At 43.0% G+C, this 19,926-nt stretch overlaps 1 protein-coding gene across 1 annotated transcript in view; it reads right to left on the bottom strand.

Moving 5' to 3' along the window:
- T265_02737 (hypothetical protein) overlaps window positions 1–10,886 on the bottom strand; it is a gene marked incomplete at both ends in the record, with an annotated part of 34,326 nt that extends 23,440 nt beyond the window's left edge. The window contains 2 exons of the mRNA XM_009167052.1: window positions 687–762; window positions 10,871–10,886. Of these exons, the coding sequence (XP_009165316.1) occupies window positions 687–743 (57 nt within the window). The remainder of the gene's footprint in view (window positions 1–686; window positions 763–10,870) is intronic.
- Between the last annotated feature and the right edge of the window lie 9,040 nt (window positions 10,887–19,926).

Genomic DNA, 19,926 nt, shown 5'->3' with positions numbered 1-19,926 from the left:
AAACATTTACAGGTTCGTACAGGTTCAGTAAAAATAGCTGTTTGGATATGTGTACTGTAGTCTTTTAAATTCAGCTAATACTACACCCACATGTTTGTACTTGGACTAGGATTATTCTCACCCTTTTCTATGCAATCTGTCGCTCGGTGTGAGCACTTGTGTCCAAGCTATGCAACTACATTTATTCGTTCCACTTGACCGATTTGCATTTCTCTACCGATTTCCAGTCGACCACTAACTTAGGTAATCCAGCAACCAACTGCTTGCCATTATTGCCCATGTAATGCTACAAATAGATTTTGGACTCGAAAGATTTGCAGAGAAAATCTATACAATTCGCCTATTTATGTCACCTTCATTTTAAAACCGTTCTTTCTTTCTGAAACAGACAAAGTGGGAGAGATAGCCTGATGGTTAGAGCGCGTCGTATGAACCCAACCTCCGCCTCTCCACTTCCCCTGTCTGGGCTTGGGCAACGTGGCAATATCCATCCCTCGGGTGGCATGGCAGGTAGGCACCGGAAGCGTGTTACAACTGTTACAACGTTTGTCTGTTTAGCCTGTTCCGACCAGAATGCAAGTAGGGCATGTTGTCTGCGTTGGAGAAATCGGCATTATTCACGGTCTAGATTCGATTCGGATTAGCGGGATGTCAAGTGTGTGTACCTGTGGACAAAACAAACTCACCAAGCTGATTGTGTTGATGATGATAAGCAGGATCCTGCATGGGAAATTGCACAACATGTTATTGCCGCGTTGAGAGCTGTTGAAATGGAAATACATCGGATGAGCACAAACTGATCCCATATGCATAAAACAGTCAAAAATATCACACGGGTGACGAGTGATGGTTGACATATCGGATAGAGCTTCAAGCGGTACGATTGTATGTCCACACAACCACGTGAAAGATCCATTAGAAGTAGACGTTACTATATTCAAAGTATGGTAATCACATAGCAGAATACAACATACATGCAATATACAAAAAAACATCAAAAGGCAAAAGATAATAGACAGAGAAAATGGAGAAAAGGAGTTTCTCAGAAAAAACTTCGATATCTAAATGCTTCAATAACGTAATAAGGGAAACATCCCTTCTGGTTACTTTCTGGCTTCTTGAGTAACGGCTTCTTAGAAAAAGTGCTGCGTCTTTTTTATTCTGAGCTGAGAACGTCTTTTTGTACGTCTTTTTGTTTATTCTACGCATCATTTCGTGAAGTGAGCAAGACAGGTGGTACTTAATAAGGAAGAAACGGCTGGTTATTAATTTCCGACCTCGAATACTAGACTGAATTTATTTGCCCGACATGATTCCAACTAAAATCTCAAGACCTCTTCACCACGTATGATCCTAAGTTTCTCACAGATGATAAGCGAAGATCCAACGAAACATACGAAAAAACAAACACAATCCGTGATTTAGTCAACCAAATTGTTGAATTAAAAATGCTTGGTTCAGGGAAACTCGATATTTGTTGATTCATAACGCGTTAAACCAGGTGATTGATTTAGGGAAACAAGGGTAGAATAGAATGAGACGTACAGTTTCAGCATTGATTACAAGTTTATCCTAATAGGCCTGGAGAGTATTCAATAAGTCTGTAGTACTGATAATCACATATACGTAGTGCATTGAGTCTGTCACGATCCAAACACTCGAGTGTGTAATGCGGGATGAATGACCGATCATTTACACAGGCATGAACCTCTACGATTCGGCACAAACCACCGCAGTTAAAGTGCGGGATAATCAGCTACTCCAGACTGAACGGTCATTTGTTCAAACTACTAGCAGGCTTGAAACTCCCCGGAGTTTTGTGAAATGCGCACTGCTGATGATCCCAAATGAGAATGAAACAGATGTACAGTGCTACTTCACTGACAGGAAGCCTCCACTTTGTTCTACCTGTTAGTCACAAAAACAATTTATCACACTAAACAGCGAGTGACTACGATAAATGAGGTAATAGATACTCTCTCTCACAGCAGCTTCCTCTTTTATAATAGCAGTTTTTCAACACCATGGCAGATTCGACAGAAAGTCTGGACTGGTAGTGGATCATGCACTCACCAATGAGCAAACTCGTAAATCTTCTACAGTGAACAAAAATCGATGTATCTGCAATATTTCACTGAGACACCCACAGGTTGACTCCGTGGAAGTTGTGTAACACCGGAAGCTGTGTATGAACATGGAAGTGGTGAAAATCGGTGCATATCCAGGCGAGCTATGTACCAACATTCCATTGGTTTTCGCTCATTGTTCGTCGACCTAGCAGACTAGATATGCAACTTTTCAACGACTATTAATTACATAGGGCAGTTAAGATATCACGTAGAAAACATTCCGTCACTCCAGATGACATGAACCCTAGTTGATAGGCTTCGAGACAGCATGGTCGTTCCACCGCAGGTGACTGCGCGCATGCACGCCACTACAACACAGCAACCCAGTAAGTTGTAAAACTAAATGTGGCCACCAGCATCATTGAGTCTTACAGCCTTGCTTCTCAAAACTCACGACAGGCATATATATAAAAGCCCTAACTGGTCCCGGGGCGAGATAGCGCGAATCTAATGACCAGAAGGTCCGTGGTTCGAACCCGACCTCTGCCTCTCGACTTCCCCTGTCTAGGCTTGGGCAACCTGGCAGTATCCCAGCCCTCCTGCAACCTTTGTGTGGCATGGCAGCTAAGCACCAGGAAGGTGTTACAGCTGAACGATATAAATGGTCCCGCTATTGAGCTGAACAAATTGGCCCTAAGTACTCACAACATATGTCCATTCCAAAGTCGCATTTCTTGTGCACTCACCACGCAGGTGGACTTTTCTGTTGACCCATTTTTCAGTCTTCATCACCAGTGCTTCGCCATACAGTTTCAACAACATCAATAAGCAAGCGACACAAATTCTTTGAATCCCGCAAGCGTTTAAAGCCAATGAGCAACATCTCCGTATCGATCCCTCCAATTCTTAACTATCGAAATTCGGTCGGGCAATTTTCCCGTGTTAACGTCCCAGGGAAGTTGAATCGACATAGTGACTTTTCATCTTTAGAAACAAAGTTAACCAAAGTATGGAAGTACACTGAACTACGCAGTGCGCCGGGTAAGATGACTCAAGACCCATTGGTTCGGTTCTGCAAAGTTTCCGTACGTATGAGCTTACTTCTATAGTTAACACAGAAAAGTACTGTCGCACTCTGCGATGCACTTTGTGGATACACCAATATAGAATATATATATAAAGAATATATATAGAACTCAAGTGAAATGTTGTCTAGCATTAACTTGGAGCCAGGCATGGAAAAACCGAGTGCAATATCGGTTGAATGTGTCCTAACATGCGCCATGTTTTCTGGTTAACACGTACACGCTGTCAGGCATGACAGTGGGTAGCGGAATTTCAATGGAACAGTTGCGTAAACTACACGGTTAAAAACCACATCAAAGTTCCGCAAGCATTTCTACTTCTTTCCTGTGTGCTAAACGGGAAGTAAGTTTCTGAGTTCATTTTGAAACAGCTGACGTGCTATTATCTATAGTGTTTCAAACAGCTGACGTGCTATTGATCTATAGTGACAGTTTCCCAGCGTTGCGGAGACTTTACACAAAGGTGAAGCAAGGCTATAAATAATCATATTATTTTTCATCATGTTGTCATACTGCCCGCATAGCTGCAAGTTTCAACAACCAAGAAAGTCCTATTGTGCAGTGAAGAGAAACAAAAGTTTGCCACGTCAGTGCTCTCACAGCACGGATAAAAGTGCTTTGAAAGAACAAGGTCAGAACTAGAATACCAAATTGTGATGTGAAATATCATGTCGGGCCGCTGTTTGTGCATCACGTTCATGCAACTTCCAAGGACTACGTGGGTTCTTACGCTACCAGTTTGCTTGAACCAAACTGCTCTTGACAGAATCCCCTAGCCTACTCAATCTACCAACGGATTTCCAGCAAAACCTGAGCCAGTTGAATCATAGAATCACAGAGGGGAACGTGACTTTGCAGAACGAAATGAGAAAGATTACGAAAAGGTGGGTTCATTTGGTACCATCTGTTTCGAAGGATGGTGTTTTATGTTTATGGCCCCGCCGCCGTCTGCCTCGCTTGAGTCACTGCACGAAAAAGCTGCCGGCGGATATCAGTGGTGTTTGTGCCGTTGATTTTGGAGATGTAGGTACGCCATAATGTCTGAGGTAGGCTAGCATCACGTCCCATCCCCATCTAGTCCCTTCTATTCTCACGCCAAGGCTCGAGATCTGATGTTCGTGTAGCAGAGTAAAGCGTCAGTGCCAACAGTGATGCCGCTATACTGATAGTGATGATGATACTGATGACAAAGTCCCATAGATTCTACTCCCAAAACATTCAAGCCTTGTCGCCACCGATCTCTAAGCAGTCTCGAACTTGTCTCGAACTTGAGACGATTCAATGGACATCCACCATATTAAATGTATGATATCAATTTGACATCAAAAATAGAATTCGCGTGATATACGAAACCGAAGATTGTATACGAGCACTCAAAGATTTGGCCCAGTTACACATTCCGCCTGTGCCAACGAAGTTATGGTAAGCTGGGCGTGTCCGAAATTCCAAACCCGTGTCGGAAACAGTAATAAAAATAGCAATACACCTCACACCGTAGTGGATGCAATTTTAGAAACAGGAACATTGTCCAGAGAGTTGTGTCCACTCGGTCATCCAATCAGTGCGATTGGAAACCAGTAGTCGCTTGACTAAGAACATCCATCCTGAATGCTGCGCTCATCTCATAAAGTTTTGTTTTCATCAACGACCAAACCACCGTAGATATTTCTAAAGATGAGCGTAGCTTGGTGATTTAGTTTTAGAATTACCGCACTTTACCTCTCAGAAAGCCTGAAGTTGTTCACACAGATAAAACCTCAAGCTAAGTTTGACTGTACTCTGCTGCATGCTGGATCAATAAGGTTCACACACCGATCTATCGCCTTATTTGGCAACGGGTGATTGAACCGCTGGCAACGGAAAGCGATGCGGTTTAGTTAACAATATTGGTTAGTTTCGTCTTGTGGAATTTTTGCGCTCACATCCGAAAATGCGGTGTCATTTACTTTGGCATCAGCTGAGCCCAGGAATTTGAGCAGTATCAAAGTGATCCTTAAATCGGGTCCAATGAAAAATTCAACTTTATCCACGGTTCTATTTGGGAAAGCAACTCAATAATAAAGGAAGCCGTAGAAGTAGAAAAGCCACGCTTATATCTTGAGAAAATAGAGCCTATTGAAATTCCAGGAGTTCAAGCCACCAGCCAAGAATTCGTGGGTTTGAAAATCCTTAGAATCTCGCCAAATGGGCACTGGTGATGATTCCCAGTATGAAAGAAACAGTGGTCCTCAGCTTTTAAGTACAGATTGATTTCACATTGAAAGAAACAGAAAAAACGTGGGCAAGGAAGAAAAAATAATCAATAGTGCACAAGTTATTGACCGCGTACTTCGACTACAAAAGTCAGCGTGGGCTATCTAAATACAACTAGTTTAATTCCATTTCGTGACAGTCACTATTAAGTTCTGTCAGGTAATTGCTACAATAATTTTCAAACAAATGAGCTTTCGAAGGGAGGAGACTTCAAAGAATAGAACGGACTTCTCGGTACGTCATAGCTTGGAAGGACATCACTGTTCCAAATACCGTAGAGGAAATTACGTGTCTATCCTAATACAATTTTTAACCGTGGCTTATTACGGATATCAAGGAAATGACATTTACCAGGTTACATTCTATTTTGACAAGTAAGAGGACCATGGATCTCGGTTCTCTTCTGCGTTCTGAACCTTCTGCTGGCGCTGATAATCTTGCAATTCTGGCCGCACACTCAGACTGAAGTCAAATGTGAAACGAATCTAGTGAACCCTCATACAGCAACCTCGTGAGCAGTTTCCTTTTTGAAAAAAATATACTGCGATATCTCGAATATCGTGCCAACTGAATCATGAGGCGGCCTGTGTGCAACACATTCAGTTGCAGGATACCATAAACGAGAGAATCAGATGAATCTCTTGTGGAAACCAAATGGATTTGCAAATGAGAGTATTACTCGAAAACAGTCCAGTTTGGGTTCAAGTAGGACATAAGGTTGACGGAAACTCGGGGAGTGTGCCTACCTGATGAGCCTCAAGAAGAGCGAAACCGGTTGTGAGCTGTCGAAGATACTTCAGCAACCTTGTGAGGAGTTTCCGTTATGAAAGCATTGTAGAAGGTTTATCACTAATGATTAGCATTTCCGACAATCGTCGGTACTGTAGATATCAACTGTCACCAAGGAAACAGGATGATCATCCTAGCTAGTCAGGATACCCTGGTACTCACCCTCGGGGGTTAGCTTGGGTTTTCCTTTCGGAATTTCTCAGTACCACAAACACTCTCTTTGCTCCAAAAGTGAGCTCTCGGCATAATATCACGCAATCCTGTTGGGTAATCAATATTTGTTTTGAGATCGTAACAGCAATCATTGAGCTCAAATTAAGTCAAATCATCCATGTAAAGTACAATATGCAATATGTTCGAGGCACTTTCTATTTGCTCGAAAAGTTAAGAAACAGCATTGCACACGGAAGGTTGAAAGCTTTGGCATTCAAAGATGGAATTGCTTGTTCCGGTCTTGGTATTACTTCATTCTGAGTAGAAAATCGAAACCGTATTTTCAATGACTACAGATAGCGGAAACGAAGTATAAATCCCGCTGCTCAGAAAAATTCTAGGACGAAGTTTCCCTGGGAATTTTTACTGTCAATGAATGTGTTGAACGCACCGAACCTCTACCTGAATGTATTCTAACTTGCCCGAAGTTTCATCTAAGTTTAACTTTTTCTGAAGAAAAGTTTATCAGAAAATAAGTAGTATCTTACCACAATTTTCATGTTGACAACGGAACTTCTCCCACTCCTCGAACATTGTTCGAGGCTCAAGTGGTTAGAGTGCGAATTTACTGACCGGAGGGTCCGTGGTTCGAACCCGACCTCTGCCTCTCGACTTCCCCTGTCCAGGCTTGGGCAACCTGGCGGTATCCCAGCCCTCGTACCTCCTTCGGGTGGCAAGGCAGCTAGGTACCGGAAGGGTACTACAGCTGAGCGTTTTTCAAGGGTAAAACTGCAAGTACTGCATTTTTCACCTGGTATCACATGTTAGTGACAGTAGACCTGTAAAAGGTACTAAAAGCATTCTTTTCTAATCCTGGAAGTATACGATTAAATAGAAGCAAAATGGTGACGAGACCGAAGCCAGCTTGTCAAAAAGGACGTTCATATAACAGCTTACTCACGTGTACAGGACAGAAAAACTGTAGTAACAAACAAAAAAACAACACACCCTGCGCATTCTATACATCGTGCAGTTGGTTATTTTTTGCATCGACCACATCTTTGACTGGTTTATCCGGCACAATCAATAAGTACTCTGCGGCTAAGTCTCGTCCACAAAAGTACCGCATCTCTGTTGCTTCAGGAGGGAATAAGAACTTGTTTCATGGATTTGGGAAACATCCCGTGCTCCGGCTGTCCAGTAGACCTTTTTAGAGAAAACAATGTTTTCGCCCTGTCCTACAGGTGAAGATGGAAATTTTGTTCGTCCAATCTGGCATACGACCGGCACTTTGGGCTAGTACGAGTAATACTGCCCAAACGACAAATATGAGTAGATATTCATGGGAGACTCCAGGTCCAAATAAGAAACTTGCCTCCCCTGACAATATTACCGGAGAACCTGCTTACTGTGATTTTTGGCTTATCATTTTGTAAGTTTTAGCAAGGGAGCCGTAGTTCGATTATCGAGTATGGAAGTGAAAAAAAGCAAAGGATTACCTCATTCGTTTCCGTACAATCGACCGGACGTGGAAATCAAGTACGCATAGTGATTTTTGTAACAAAAATACGTGTCCACATTGAAGTACGGGTATGATCAAGTGCTAACCACTCGCTCATGCTCACCTCCGAGCAGTGAACGGGAGTGAACGGGGAGTGAACGGGGACCAAAGCTCAAAACCTTGGATGCGCAACAACCTTACACTGTTCGCCTCAGAAGTTAAGCTCAAATACTGGCAAAGTAGTCCTCAATGGAGATTTTGTTAAAGCCAGAATATGCAGAAAGGCCGCTACGCTCTGTACAACCGTTTTATCCATTTTTGGAATCAGTGACAGTGTGCATATATCTCATGAAATTTCAGTGAATTTCGAACCTGTCGGTTGATAGTCTGAACACTTGACTGTTCGGCCATCGGCGCCTGATCAGCAGTGTGATTGGCTCGCACGTATAGATCCCCTCATGCTTCAATCACAGGATCCACATCACCTGGTCACACGTGTTGACTAGTTCCTTCAGTGACGACTTCTCAGATAAAAGTTTCCCTCATCGTGTGAATTTATCTTCCTATGAGTTACTTATTAATGGCTGATAGTGGGGGGAGATTCCGGAATCTTCAATGGAGCTTATGTCCCGTGAGTGGAGCATGGATTGACGGAGTATTGAAATGTAGTTGGTGTTGCAGCTGAAATCACGTTTTGCCTTAAGACGACGAGGAATCGGTGACGCTATGAGCCCTGTTGCAATGAAATTCAAACGGACTCCCTGTTGTTAGCACATTCACTACAAGTACAATTTTTGAAGATCGACTCCATTATCAACTTAGATTAACTGTTCCAACAAATGGCGTTGTGCACACTGATGACAAGCTGATGACAAGTTTTTTGAATGGATGCCCAATCAATAAACCCGGTCAATGGGAATCAAACCAATATTCTGGGCGTCCACGACACTCTTCGAAAGCCTTGTGTTCCCAGGGTGGATAGTAATGGAAAAATTCACTCCCTTTATAACAGTCACCAAAATGTACTGATTTCCATTGAGCCGTTTTCAGCACAAGGAACACGGCTTTCGATCTCAATCTGACTTCATTGGTTACGGTTTGTCGGACGCACGAGGTTATCCAGATATCCAGAGTTAAAAAGGGTACTGTCCCTTGAAAATGCCGACCTAAGCCACACATACGATCACACGGATGAATGAGACTGAAACAGTGACGAATGCTAGTTTCCAATGGAAAGTCGTCCTCTAAGTGAAGCCAATCTATGGTGAAACGCTAAGAGGCACGGTAAAGGTGTTTCGCCCTTATTGGGAATAACCAGCAGTGCGCATCTCAAGAACCTCGGAGAGTTTCAAATACCTAACCGTTTGGCCACGAGCGGCTGATCAGCAATGTGATTAGCTTTCATTTACATAGAACATAATGCTAGTGTGACGAAATTACTTCTCTGCAGTAGGAAGGGACCTTGGACCTGTAGCAAGTATCAGGGGAAAAAATTTTCAGAGTTATTTTCAGAATATCTTTTAGAATTAATTAGCACCAGACACGGATTACAACAAGTGATTATCGTTTTACGAGTCCATGACTGTCAATTATGGAACCGAAGGGCCTTATGCTCCTCGATGCCTATTTAAACAAAATGACACTTCTATATCCACGAGACCCTTTTTACTCAAGAGCTTTCAACGTCCGTCATCATCATCATCATCATCAACGACAGCATGACATCAGTGCTCAACACCAATGCTTCACTGCCGTACAGCCATGACTTATTTGAAAGCCTTATTGTAAAGAAAAGAGTAAAAGTGGACGGGGTGGGGACTTGTTGCTAGCCTACCACAATAATTTGGAGCTGTCTATACGTCCAGACACTCACTCAGACGATCGGGATAGAAACTGACAACAAGAACGCTACTGACATCGGTTGGCAACCATATCTTGTAGTGTCTCCAACCAGGCACAGTGAGGATCACGCGGTCCCCATCCTGGAAGGCGAGTAGCACCGACAGCACCCAAGCGTTTCGTGATCTCCTTCATACTCCTCTGCCAGGTCATGGGTTGGCCACCTCTCTGTTTACGCCACTCTGAATTTGGCATGGAAAACAGCACTCTCTTCGGTAAACGATGGTTCGGTATACGCAACACATGTCCCAACCAACGCAGCTTGTGGTGCTGGACCCATTCTTCTATGGAAGTACCCGTCGCACAACCGAAAACACGCTTTCTAACTGCCTCGTTACGGATTCGCCGACACCAACCCACCCGAGCTATGGTTCTGAGACAACGATTGTCCAACACCCGAAGACGTCTCAGTTCCGCTGTTCGAATAGGCCAAGTCTCACAGCCATACAACAAGACAGCCCGTACTGTAGCTTGATACACACGTCCTTTCAGATTCAGGGATAAACCATTCTGACGCCATAGGTGTCTCAAATTAGCAAACGTGTTCACGTTTTCCACTGACTGAGCTGCACCGCAAGTTTTTATCACAAAGGATTTAGGCCCACGGTAACATACGTTTGAACCTTGTAGCAACAACAAATGGTTTTGGAACCCAAGACGATGAGTTTGTTCGTCCTACTTCTGTATCCAGTCTGTTTAGCAATCAAGGTAGTAGCTATATCCTATTCAACTCCCAGGCTCAAAAAATGTCTAGTTTACGTTGTTTTTTATCACGGTATTGCCTGCGGCTTGTCAAAATGCATTAATCAAAAGCATCCTATACTTCACCACCACATCACTATTTTGAGTGCTGCCTCTGACACTTACTAGCAACAATGAAGGCTTGGATTTTCCTCTCCCCTCTTGCTCTAATCCAGAAGGATATTCTGTGGCTTGTCCTAGTCACAACGGAGAAGAATAGTAAAAATTGCTCCGATATCTGACCAGCCTACCGATGGAACTGTCACCTGCTTTCACACTTGAATAAGTTTTTTTTCATATTTTCCCTAACAAAACGAGCAGTAATCGCAAATACATCATGCTCCGAACTGCAAACGGATGGGGTCAACACTCAGACTTACTTGTCAAATCCTACGCAGCACATAAATGCCTCGGAATGAATCAATCGACAGAGGAAAATGTCTGGTGCATTCGTGGATCAATACGACAATCATCATTAAGAAACACCGTTCACTGTAACCATTGGCTAGCCAAAATCTCGAACAATGTTCAAGGCATCCTTTCGTTGCATACATTTTTTCACTCGGAACGGCACGAGCACGTGACTCAGAGGTTTGGCTTAAATGAGTGACCACTCTCGACATGAGTCATTGATGTGTACTCACGTTATCCCATAGCTAAGTGCATAGAGGCATCGATCGTTTGCTGACAACGTCTAGGCTCAAGTAGATTTCCGGAAGTAAAAACGAGATGGACATGGGTACAAAAGTTCAAGCCCCAAAATTACTTCACCGGTATGCTGTCCATAAAAAACCATTCTCGACTGAAGAGACCTAAGACGATGAATAATAATGTCCTAAGATGATGAAACGTAGTAAACAAAATTCATCTTGGTTCCGTTACAGACACTTAACGATTAGCAGCATTCGGTACACCGAATGTTTCTTCTGCCTCATTGATGATACCCGTTGCTACTCCGTGGAAATAAGGACACTCACTAGGGGTACGGCATCTACATTTGTGACCACATCCATGCTAATTTATGGCCTAGTTTGCACATACTCTTTTGCATATTTTTTCAACAGCAGCGGTATTCAGACTGTAAAAGAAGTGTGTCTTACCGTATCATTCTCTTTCATCTCAAGTGTACATTCTACAAAGTTCTTCCTCGTTCAAATAGAAAATGAAAACATTTTTTTGGTAAAAACTATTGATACTTTAACAATGCGATTAAAAACAAACTCATGATGTCCTATCCAAGACTGGATAGGTGATCTCAAATTGGACAGCTCAGGATCCGGTTCACTGTTAGTACAACAATGACATCTGATTTCCTTATGGACGCAATTCTTATGCAAAATCCGCTCTCCACTGCCAAAATATTCACCTGTAGAAACACAGATCTGAACGGTAAGTTACGGGATACCGGGAGAAGTTATGACACACGGCTCGGTCCCCACTCTTCATACTTCCACAATAAAAACGACCATCGCATGCAAATCGATAACCAGTGTGTCCTCAATGAAGAAGATTACTCATAACGGAAAGATATACTCTTGCAGATCCGAACCCTAAGGGTTTCACACACTTCGTGTGCACATCTACGGGTTTTTCAAAGATACGTTGGTGGTGAAAACCCAGTTTCTTTCCAGTGAAGTGTTCTTTGGCCAAAATAGGGAAGTCGAAGAATCCGGAGTTACTGATTGGCCGTGGGGCGCACTAAACAAACAAGCTCAATCAGAGAATGCACGCTATGACGATGGCAAACGACGAAACGCAACTAATTTGATCATCTGTTCTTCATTTGCTTTTTCTGATTAGCAGTTTCTGGTATGTACTGACCCTTTTCCCTTCAAACATTGAAATAATTTTCAGGACATTTTTTATCATCCTGGTACCATGCCCTCTATTCATAAGTGCGAAGCGAGGGACTTTATGGTTAAAATAAGTGATTGACTTGTCAGCTAAATGGAATCTTTGCATCCTTTGTCCTCAGAATAAAATAAATTTGAACTTTGTTCACCTAAGTAGTCTTTTTGAGTTGTATTTCAATTCAATGGTTTTGTGGGTCTTACCACGGACCATTATTCGCCAGACATTGGTCATGTGGCTCGCTGCACTCACATAGGCCAGCTAAGGACGGGTATGAATAATCGATCAGCTTTATTCAAGGACATTGAATCCATCAATTACTGTCCATTCACGTGATGCGTAACCCCACTCGAGAAAAGAATTGACGGAGTAAATTTGATAAGGTATATTTACAACGACTGTGCTGCACATTTCAGTTCACTGTTCGAGATATCTAAGAATATATTATCCACATGACATGGTGCTACTCACGAAAACTCTCCCAATTTTGTCTACTTTCAGTTTCGGTTAGGAGATGGCAAAACACGAGGATCTTGCCTACCTGATGGGCCCCAAGAACGACTGGACCTCTTGTGGGCTATCGAAGGGAATAGAGTACTCTATCAAGACAGAATACCACAGTATCTCAGCTGATACATGAAAATATCCATGATGATGATGATGATGATGATGATGATGATGATGATGATGATGATGATGATGATGATGATGATGATGATGATGATGATGATGATGAAGGTCCCGACAGAAGTTACATGGAAGAGAAAGCCGTTCTGAACTCAGTGATAGACGAAAAGTGGACGTGTCTAATTCCGGAAAGTAAGTGGGTGGCCCAGCTTGAAGCATAAATTTCACTCACTAAGACAAAAACGTCTTTGGTAGCTGAACGACCTGGATGCTGTTCTACGGTTACGTACAGAAAAGTATTTTGAAACTTGGAAGTCATTTATAAAACGTACGATTAACAATACAGCATCTTTTAAGATAACTATTTACCACTAACAGTGAAAGAATCCCTGTTCCATTAGAATACTTTTCGTTTCCATCGATTGAAATTTAGGAGCATTTTTGACCAGCTAAGTCAAGTATTGTCCCAGTTCCCATGAAGATGCTCCCATAAAGCGTGTTCGGATCTCACACCAGGACTGGGAGTGAACGGAAACTTATTTCTGGGCCTTTTACTATAAAGAAGGTGGTTGTCAGGACAACGGCTTAGTGATCAATAGCTTTCTCGGCCTCGAGTAGACATTCCCCACCCTTTTACCCATTGTTTGCAGGGATTGCCTCTCAGAAGTTCGACGAATAGTCATGGGGTAGCGATCGTTTCTTCGCTCCATTTGGTCAACCCTTGGGGAAAATTTTGCATTACTTCTTTGATCTTCAAACTCGAAGCAGACAATCTACTCTATGCCAGGTAATACAGGGTATGATTCCCAGGTGAAGATTAAAGGCGTGTCACGTGACACAGCGGCTGATCAATTTGTGTACCAATGTTGTTTGAAATCAATTCGGATAGACCAGTCTGCCCTGGCAGTTTACTAGGAAGGAGAAAGCTGAAGGTAAAACTCTGGGTTTCCAGCTCAATAATGGTGTACGCAAACATTGTGGACAATTGAGCTAAACGGTTTGAAGGCCGGTTGCATAAAAAGGGACTAGTACGGTGAAGTTTCAGTGAATACTGTTGACAATGGTAAACCAAGCATGGATCATTTTGTTGTTCAAAACACCCGAGTTGGAAATAATGGCAGCTCGGCTGAGTTCATTGGCCATTGATCTGTTCACCACTCAGCAGCGCACTGACGATATCTTCGCGCAATCACTTACCAAGCTCAAGAGAGATCAGTTGCCACCTGATCAACCGCCTACTAACGACTGAACTCCGTTTTTACTCGGTATCGCGGGTCGACCGCAAGTCAACCAGTCCGTTTCTTTCCAGTAGTCACGGCGACCCAACAGTCCGCTTTATCAGCAGATAGTTGAAACACGCTGTGTTGTCATGGCACCACTATATTTAAGCCCCAGTTGACTCAGCGACTGCCCCTGATGCGCGGCCATCTGCCTCATCTCCCCAACTCATCGGTGGACGAAGCCGTGGCAGGTAGAACGGCAAGCGCGCGGCGATGAGTCATAAATGAGTGCGACACGGCGATATCTACAATAAAATCGATTAGACGCCAGACCAGCGAAGCTGGCGATGAGTCATGGGTGAGTGCGACACGGCGATATCTACAATAAAATCGATTAGACGATAGACCAGCGACCAGCACGTGACTCATGCCATTGAATGGCGAAGAGTTCGTGAAATTTCCCGTCAGAAAGAAATGCAAAGGTGAGAGGCTTATTCGTAGACAATAGTAGAAAAGCAGTAATTCGTTCTGTTAAAAGTATAGTTGCCTGAACTGTATGCCGAAATGGAAGGGCTTGTGTCAATAGGCAGAAACTGATCAATATATGTCTTGACTGTTTAAACTCATACCAAAGAATCGCATCTAACGAAGGTTGCAAGTTATGCCATCTTTCTGCTCCCAGAGCAAAAACGGATTAGAAAGTCAGTTTTCCAAAATTGTAAGAAAAAAGCTTTCTTCCAGGTGTTTTTATCGTAATCTCAACCCTTAGAGTGACAACTTTCACATTCCACGACCATTTTGCCAACACAACATGAAGAAATCGATCACCGGAAGGATGTATGCTAGTCAATTTGAATGGAACTGCAGCTAGATAGAAAAAATTGGGTTTGATCAAGTCAGACAATTTCCGCGCCAGTTGAAGGAAGGCTTAAAATAACTAATTAGGTGAGTGAGCAATCACCAAAGAGAACCATAAGTAGATAATTCTAGTGATTCATATCTCAGGTGGTAAGTTCAATGTTGAAATGACGTTTACCACGTTATTGCCACTTTCAAACTCCAGTCACTGATGACGTCCTCAGCTTCATGTGCAGAGAACCACATGTATCGGAGTTTGTAACAAAATTACGTTGATCTGTTGACAACAATTTCCAGGACTGAATTGTTCACCTGGTGTGGCGTGTTCATCCTTTCTTTCTCCTTGGCGAATGGGTGGCTAGTAGCCGAATCTTTAATCGTTTTTTATTTCCCAGTGTCAACTCTCACAACGGTGCGGATATGTTATACTCTACTGTCAGTTGATTTGCCTCCCGGCAAACAGAACCAGGGACTGTGTCTACAAGATTAAGTGTAATGACTGCACCAAGGTCTATATAGGACAGACGGCCAGGGAACTACACATCAGAGTCGGAGAGCATAGTAGAAACATAAACAAGCCACTGAGAAGCGCAGATGAATATCAAGCGTTACTGAAAGACTCGGCGATTGCGGAACACGCACTTGACACGGGACAAAAAATAGATTTAGAAAATGTTGTGGTTTTGAGGTGAGGACTACGGTCCACGTCACACAGACTGATCGCCGAGGTGGTAGAAATTGCCAAGCATCCCAGTGTTAACAGAATAGAAGGTGTGGAACTGGTGTGGAGAACGGTTCTGGATCAGTCGAGAGGACACGTGTTGGTGTGCGGTCATCAGAAGGAAGAGTGGTCATCTTCTGAATTCCACTTGAACTCAACCCCCCTCAAGCTAAATTGTCGGTGCATTCACGACCCCACAAAAAGCAGGGAAAATCTACTAGTGGCAACCGAGGTGAATCATCAACTGAAGCACCCTGAAGTGGAAGATTAACTAACCAAACCCGATCCGAATTACTTTGAACACCACCCTCCCCCAATCCACCAAAGCAAGATTTTGACAACTTCACTAACCGACAAGAGTCGTTAACTGACACTCAACACTGAAGAGGACTGACTCATAACCTTATAACCTGGCCAATTTGGTGACCTGCTCACTTGGCCTGTTGAACCTTTTGTGCCCAAATAAAAACTACCGATTGTTTATAAAGCTCTTCTGAAACGAAAACCTTCCTTCTTTCCGGCTCCTGTAGACGACTGCGACCGCACACATTTCCCCTTCCCACAGCACACGAAATTGTTCAGATGCCATCTTTGACTGACATGTTCGGTTTCTTTGGAAATCGGATGCGCGTAGTCACGTGCCAGAGTGCATTTCACATAGATTGAAAATACCCAGCTGCTGTGGAAGGGAGGTAGGTGCCACCCAGTAAAAATTAATTTTTTTAACCCACCTATTACAATACTTCAGCCAGAGAACTACTTTGGCAGCATAAACCATGAGGCCGATAAATCACTCAACGCAAGACGGAACGGAAACCGTGTAAACAGTTCCAAGATCCTGTATGTCCAATGAGTCGCAGTGACAGTAAATTTGTGTAATACTTCATCGATAATCACAGTAAATAGTGGTTGACAAGTAGACTATTGAACAAGGCTATGGAGATCTAAGCTTCGGAGATGACAGCATGAATTTGGCCATCATGTCATAGTGTTTGATGAAATCCATTGGTACACACAGCCACTTCTTTGGCATCGATCACGACGATGTGCTCTGAACTCAGAACAATCTTCATGATCCGATAGTCCTTATCATAGTGATAACGACATCCTTGTGCGCTTGTTGTTGATAAATACACAGCGATCCTTCATTTACGAACTCCATAAAGGGAATGAAGAAAGTTTACACAAAAGGAAGGCAGAAAATGTTCTGTTTTGTGTCATTTCTAAAGTCACCGTCCTCAAAATCCCTAAAGGGTCACAAGTTCATGGTTTTTTTGAAGTAATCAAAACATCGCAGAATCACTAACTAAGTTCAGGCTTCCTGTGATTAGTTCTTCTCAATGTATACATTCCCGTAGCTGAATTTTTAGCATTATTGAAGGTCTCTCGTTTCTTTTTCTAAAGTAAGTCACAGAACCTATGTGTCCCCATTTCTGGCTTTTCTCTGTTATGGTGGGGTACCTACTACCTGGATTTCTGACCCTGGTTTCTCCACACACAAAATGACCCCTCATCATCATCATCATCATCATCATCATCATCATCATCATCGTCATCATCATCATCATCATCGTCGTCATCATCATCGTCGTTTATGGAAATACTGGAGAGAAGAGAACACTGGTGTTATCAGGACACTAAACTGACCACCACAGGCTCTGCCATCTGTAACGACGTTTTAATGAATGTACCTCATAGGAACCACGTGCCATTTCAGTGCGTCACAATACATCAGCAAATAGGAAGTTTGATAAAACCCTCCGGTTGCCCATCGACATGTTTATCCCACCTTAAGGCCTATCAGGCAAAAGTGGTCTCCGAGTTCCCATCAATCTGATGTCACTAATTTGTACATGAGTGCAGGTGCACACTGGTTTGCAAGTTAATCTTGGGTCAGCGAGGCACATGTGAATATCAACCGACTCCCCATTTATAGTAGCCTTCAACTAGCGTTGTTTATAGCAGCGTGAGGAGATTTATTGATTTTTAATTCAGATTTCGTCCTTCGAGTTAATTAAATCTGTGCTAAAAAGCCGAAGAAGCACTGTGCAGCTGTTCGTGAGCAGTGTTCGAACCTGCAACATTCAGGCCATTGGTTGAACATCTAACCGTTCCGCCCTGGCCAGCTGACTAGCAGTGTGAGTAACCCTCAGTCTGGCAGAATAAAGCGCCGTTCGTCCTTCAATCACGAGATCCACTTTAGGTGTTGGCTGGTTCCCCGAGTAACAACTTTTCAGACAGAACTTTCGTTCATCTGGTGAATTTTTTTATCATTCTCTGGGTCCCTGTTGGCTTATTGATGGTAGATAGATACACTACATCAATGGCGGTTCGTGTTTTAGCTGGCATGAGGTGCAAGATATCGCAGCATTTTCTTGATAGTCTGTGAAATGGTTTCTCTGCAACGTGCAACTAGGGTTACCTCAAAATAACATCTCTTGTTGTGTGCAGGAACTGTTCGAGTGTATTTGTTGATGGTCTGCTCAATTACGTACTTTCTCGAGTCAACTAAGCCGAGGTTCATCAAAATTCATCAAGCTTATACCTTTCTAAATGCACTGAAGTCACAGTCATCCCAAAAAATCTAGCTGTCTTCTAAAACTCTCCCCGTTCAAACCTGGATAGCTTACCAGTTTTGTGTTTTTCACGCATTTGGGGTGCCACTTTTCAGGTGTTCCAGTGCAATGCATATTTTGCAATCATCGTGTGCAAGAAACTCACTCTGACCCAAATCTTGGACTCGTGATACCGTGTGAAGCGAACACTACCTGATGTGGCTTGCGAAAAAACAACAGTGGTTGAAATGTGCTTCACTTACCGCACACAGTATTACGGACCAGAGGCGCTGTCTGGACGCGTTCCTGGAGAAGATTTTTGCTAAACTGAAAAGTACCTGTTTTCGCATTTATCTCTTTTTTTGCAGTGGAATCTATAGACTCCTCTATCAGATTAGTTGCCATTCTCCAAACCGGAATACCGTTTGACTAAAGAATTTACGACAATCACTTATATACCTAAAATGGTGCGAATCTGTGATGATCTGACTGGGGTGGACCTGTACTAGGCACGTGATGAGATTACCGTCAAAAATTTCGATGTTGTATTCCGTTTTTTAACTTTCTCCACGTTTCCAGGTCTGAAAGTTATTCATCTAACTGATCCCGCTTTACTGGACAGCGAGGACTGCTAAATGAAAGGCATCTAATTGTTCGAAATCCACGAACTTAAAATACTACTTGAAAATACACTAAATTATAACAATGTATGGATAAATCTCCTCAAACTTTTGCCGAGTGCTCATTTGGGATAATCGCCTTATGACACGTATTCTAGACTAGCTAGTATGCGAATTTCGATGTTCTCCTTGTGATAGATTTTCCGTGTGCCCGGCCAAGTTCAGCCAATAAGACCTGCAAGTTCTATCACGCTAATCATGAGCTTGAGTATTTCGGTTGCAAAGGAGGCTTTCAGCTGCAGTTTAGCAGCTTTTAGCTCTTCCAGTGTTGACAACTACTCACTCCAAAATTCAGTCAACACGTGACCACGTGATGTGGATTCCGTGATGGAAGGGTGAGAGGCGCCCAAGAGCAGGCCAATCTGACTGCTGATTAGCCGCTCTTAGTCGAACAACTGTGTTCAAACTACTGGCTGGAAGGTGGCGGATTGGAAACTTCATGAATTTCTGTAAAATGTGCACTGCTCATGATCCCCAATGAAGGTGAAACAGCTGTACTGTGCATCTCGGCTTTCCAGCATGGACTGGCTTCAGTCACAGGGCACAGTCCCCACTGGAAATGATGATTTGCCGCAAAAGCTGTGGTCTTCCTCTCAGACGATCGTTTGAAGGTCAATGTACAGCTGCGCTCATTTCCACTCTTCTTCTTCTGGCCCCAAACAAAGTCTAATCTTTGTTTTTTTTCATGTTAACCTCTAGCTAAGTTGGCCTTGAACTGGAAAAGTAATCAATAACCCATCGGTTACAGTTTGAGCTTGTCACGATTTGTGTGAAAGCCACTGAGGTATAGACCATTCAAAACAAGACCGAAACCTAGCGGGCTAATCGCCTTTCTGTAGAGGTATAAATGTTCGAAAATTCTTCTTAACTCAAAGGATCAAACTCGAAGGCACGAGTAGATTATAAATACATATATGTATATAT

This window comes from Opisthorchis viverrini (genome assembly GCF_000715545.1).
Source record: "Opisthorchis viverrini unplaced genomic scaffold opera_v5_35, whole genome shotgun sequence".
Lineage (NCBI taxonomy): Eukaryota > Metazoa > Platyhelminthes > Trematoda > Opisthorchiida > Opisthorchiidae > Opisthorchis > Opisthorchis viverrini.
Note: the sequence above shows the minus strand (reverse complement) of the source record. Positions and strands in the feature narration are given on the sequence as shown.